Source organism: Ceratosolen solmsi, unplaced genomic scaffold (genome assembly GCF_000503995.2).
Source record: "Ceratosolen solmsi marchali unplaced genomic scaffold, CerSol_1.0 scaffold16, whole genome shotgun sequence".
Taxonomy (NCBI): domain Eukaryota; kingdom Metazoa; phylum Arthropoda; class Insecta; order Hymenoptera; family Agaonidae; genus Ceratosolen; species Ceratosolen solmsi.
In genome coordinates, this window is record NW_011948451.1 from 684,804 (window position 1) to 689,803 (window position 5,000).

The following is a 5,000-nucleotide window of genomic DNA, read 5'->3' on the forward strand; positions in this document are numbered from 1 at the left end:
CCCCTCACGGCGGACCTACGGGTGGACCTCCCAAGTTCATGGCCAGCCGGGCATGAGGCCCGGTGGACAGGGGTGTATAATCACTCAGCGGAATACCCGCACAAGGGGGCTGATATTCCAGGAGACGGAGAGAGCCGCCGACCTGAAAATCACTCCACGTATGGCGTTCTAGATAGTTCAGGTATCGGTAGACACTCGAACTCTGTACACGGCCCCTGGGGACCGCGGTAGAAGAATCTTTTTCTATATATATATATATATATATATATATATATATATAGTTTTAAAGTACAAAAAAATCTAGGTTAATTGAAATTAGGAATTACAGCTCATAATTTAAGCAATGTTTTGTGCACAACTGTGTGTGTGTGTGTGTGTGTGTGTGTGTGTGTGTGTGTGTGCGTGCGTGCGTGCGTGCGTGCGTGCGTGCGTGCGTGCGTGCGTGTGTGTGTATGTACAGTAAAATACTGTAAAATATATTTTTAAATTTTAGTATAAAATTATGTACTATCAATATTTAATATTCAAATATTTGTCAATTATTCAGTCCTAATATTATTTTAACAATTTAATTATACTATAATAATTTTATTTCAATATTATTTTCATTCTCGGATATCAAACATCTATTTTTAATTAAATAAAATACGTGCTTTATTATATAAAGAGATAATTTAAGAAATATTGAATTATGAAGTGTGATAACAATATTTAACTTCGTAATATAATTATAACGTCAACATATATTGACGTTACATGCAATTTAATTATAATTAGTTATAATATGATAAATTCAAAAATATATTATTGAACACATGTTGTATTATAATTTTATTATTAAAGTTGCTCTTACATTATTATAAATCTATTTTTTATTATAATAAATATAGTAGTAATTTTTTTAAAGTATCTAAAGTGGTTCTTATAATTATGCTAATAATTATAAAATTATTATATTATAATGCATTATTATATTATTATAATACTACAATTTTAATACTATTAAATTTTGTGTATGAGATAAAATAGTTTTAATGCTGTGTTCCATTTTATTTGTTAGGCTATAAAACGTTAAGTTATAAAATGAAGCCAATAATGATGAAATATCGTTTCCCAAGCGTTGGATACGCAGAATAAAATTAGAGTAATATAGACAAATTAATTATTAATATAAATATTAGATAATATATTTATATATTTAAATTAAATATAGATAATATAGATATAAAAAGCACAATAAGTGAGAATTTTAACGTCGCGTAAGAAAATAAAGAAACTAGTTGCCGCGAGAGGCAGTAATAAAATCAGTTTCGAGATAATTTATCGCGAGCTATCGTTTAAGTACATATTGCCCATTGTCGGGCGTTGCAAAATTGAAGCTGTATCGGGGACTCTCTCTCTCTCTCTCTCTCTCTCTCTCTCTCTCTCTGTCTGACGACCTGACCCATAATTTACAGTAATGACGAGCCCGTGGACGTCCGCTCAGTCCGCTCAGTCCGCTCAGTTCAATCGGCGCTTGTCCTGGGGTGGCCCGGGAGGGCGCGAGCCCTACCCCCAGCAGATTTCCCCATACGGGTACGGAGCCAACGAAGCAGGCCCCTGGGATCCAGCGCAAATCCTCGCCAGAAGTCAAGAGTTCGCGTACCCCCTCGACTGCCGCACCCTCGTACAAGGCGACAAGTACGAGGCCGCGGAAAACGTCCTCGGGGCGCAGCGGATGTACGAAGGCGCCGCGACGGCCGAGCAGGTGAGCACCGAGACTTTTGACTAAGTCTGGCAATATGAGCAATTATGAGCATTACCGTAGCATATGATTTTGCCGGTCACGAGGAACGAATAACAAATACTTTAACGAAAGCGCTCCGAGCGTACGTCCGGTAATGATAGCGATCGTATTAACGTATGCAATGCATATGCGCCGCAGGTGAAGATCCACGAGTCAATGGGGCCACAGAAGCCCGAGGTCAAAGGGAGCCAGCCTGGTGCGTCGAAGGTCGAGGTCAGAAAGCCGAGCTCCCGATCGGCCCGCGAGACCCACATAGAGAGCGAGCAGTTCCCGACTTTGGGCAACTGGGTGGCCTCCCTCATCGGCAAGCAGACTGCGGAACGCGCGTCGACGAAGCTCGCACCGGATGCCATTGGCCAAAAGCCATATTATCAGGTGCGTACGTCAATTGTCAATGCGTGGAAGTTGGCGCCCGCGAACGACTCTTCGGCTCTAATTATCTAACGCGGCTAATTAGAAGCCATTGGTCGCTCGCAAGAACGTCGACGCGAGGAAAAGCTCGAAGTATCATTGGTGGTACACAAGGTTGAAGAAATATTTATCTGTTTGGGAATATAAAGGATGGACGAGGAATGAACTATTTCATAAAATGAGCTTTTTTGTTTAATAGTTATTTATGGGTATTTTGAGAATTTCTTTGTAAAAAGAAAAATGGAAAAAGAAAATGGTTCTATCGCATTCCGCATCAATCAACGAAAGTTTATAGTAATTGTATTGATATATAAATTCCTCGGAAATTACCTTTGCTTGTAATCTCTAATAAGGAAAATAAAAATATATACAGTTATGAAAATACATGGCTTTTTTAAATTTATCATGTATTTGATTGTATTTTCATGACATTCTATCGATCATAATTTGATATGTGATTCTAATTTGCAAAAGATTGTCAAAACATTAAAATAAGTCTCTTCTTATTAATTAAATTTAAAAGTATGAAGTTTCACGTATGTATTCTAATCATTTATATTCCATAATATTGATTTTTAAATATACATTAGTTGCTGGTCGATTAGAATAATCGCTTGCAAATCTCTAAAAATAATGATTAAATCAAATTAATTATTGCTGAGAAATTGATTGTACTTCATCCTTATATTCGAGGATCGTGTATTATTATTATTGGTAAATTGTAACAAAATAATAATAATAATAATAATAATAATAATAATATTATTATTATATCAATTAGAGAAAGGTAATTAAATAAAAATATCTGATAGTACATATTTCATTATTTCATTATTTGAAGTTGTTTATATCAGGTGTTTTTCTTTAATTGTCAATAGGGCAATTTTTAAATTATTTATCAACTGCATTTAAAGACCGTGTATGACGATATTTAACAATAAAAATTTAATAAAAACGGTTTTGATGGAAAAAAATATTTACCAATTAAATGTTGATTTATTTTTTATATTTTTTTTTTATTTTTTTAGTAATTACGTTAACTTCATTTAAATTAAATTCTGTTTTCAGTATAGAGTAATAGAAAAAAGTATTTTGCATATGCATTGCCTTGATTATAAATACAAAATTTCGGTTAGATTAATCATTGGCTCTTCGTTATCAAATATCGAGAGATAGTTTTGTAATCATAATAACTATAATAATAATAATAATAATAATAATAATAATAATAATAATAATAATAATAGTAATAGTCCGATTTTCGTATTTTGTTAAACTACATCCGTATATTTTTATATCATTATACGCTTTAATAAGGCTGAAAGGAACACACACACACACACACACACACACACACACACACTCTCTCTCTCTCTCTCTCTCTCTCTCTCTTATTCATACGATTCGACAACCAATCGATAACATTTCCGAACAAAACAAGGCCATTGGGGATTTAATGTGATTTCACGTTTCGTCGTTAGCCGCAGTCGCCGAGCACTGCTGAGTCGTACAAATCAACGGCCGATCTTGGATCGACGGGGACGATGGCTAGCAATTACATGGGCAATGGTTATGCATCGATCCCTGGAAGATGGACGACTGATCAACAGCAGCAACAGCAACAACAACGGCAACAAAGGCAGACAGGCCAATCCTCTCAACAAGATCAACTACCGGGGACACGCTTTCTTCCCCGTCAACAGAGCTTTCATGCGCCGATCTCGTCCACGTCTGCCGCTCTCTCCTATTCATCTAAATATTCCGTGAGTGGTTTCTATATATCGCGTCGACCGCATTTTACATAGTCCACGTTGGCCATGAGCACCATTCATCCCTGGCAACAGGTATTGTTTGCTTCTTCGGCATCCTAAACTAATCCAGATAGATTGAGAGTCTCCGGCTTATGCAATTAAAAGGAACTGATGATCCTGACATTTACTTAGCCTTTGATTAATATCATCGAGTATTGAAAACGTCTTTGCTTTAACCGAGAATAATTGTAATCAATGCAGCCTCACACTACTGCCTTATGCGTTTGCTTAATGCGAATTATCCTAAAATTAATTCGATGCAAAGAAAGATGATGTTCTTTGTATTAATGGAAATTCACAAATCTCTCCATCATTTTCTAATGAAAGTATCTAAAATTACTAAAATTTTGCCAATGTTTTGCGATACTTATTCACTCTCATATGGAAATATATACAAATTTATACTTCGCATTAAAATTTATAATGAAAAATATTTTTAAATATGTTCACTTACTGAACATATTAATTATGACTATTTCGGAAACAGACTTATAATCCATTTTTCTCCATTATTTTGATTTAATATTAGATTACGTTTTGACAAATCATCTATTATTTTCTTTATCGCTTGTTTCTTATCTCAAATTAAACTATTGCCTCTATTTCTATTTATTTGGTTGTAGTTTTTTTTTATTATTTATTATTTCTATTATTATTATTATTATTATTATTATTATTATTATTTATTTTTTTTTTTTCGCTTCCTGATGAAATAACACTCACCTATTTTATTACTCTAATCAATACAATAATATAATTAATTATTAACTGTGATCAATATTTTGAAACGCTTAATATTACGCAATAAAGTAACAAGAAAAATGTACAATTATCGATTATTATGCTTATTTATACAAAATTAAGGAATTATATTACTACGACATAATACAATGACGTTATTCCGTTGATTATGATATATATGGAAGAAAAATATTACTTTTTTATTAATTGACAAAAATCCATCTAATACATTGTCCTAATTTTCATTTTTT

At 33.8% G+C, this 5,000-nt stretch overlaps 1 protein-coding gene across 1 annotated transcript in view; it reads left to right on the plus strand.

Moving 5' to 3' along the window:
* Positions 1 to 1,459: 1,459 nt before the first annotated feature.
* Positions 1,460 to 5,000, plus strand: part of LOC105366623 (uncharacterized) — a 6,007-nt gene continuing 2,466 nt past the window's right edge. The window contains exons 1-3 of the mRNA XM_011505123.1: positions 1,460 to 1,747; positions 1,925 to 2,161; positions 3,679 to 3,960. Coding sequence (XP_011503425.1) covers positions 1,460 to 1,747; positions 1,925 to 2,161; positions 3,679 to 3,960 — 807 coding nt within the window. The remainder of the gene's footprint in view (positions 1,748 to 1,924; positions 2,162 to 3,678; positions 3,961 to 5,000) is intronic.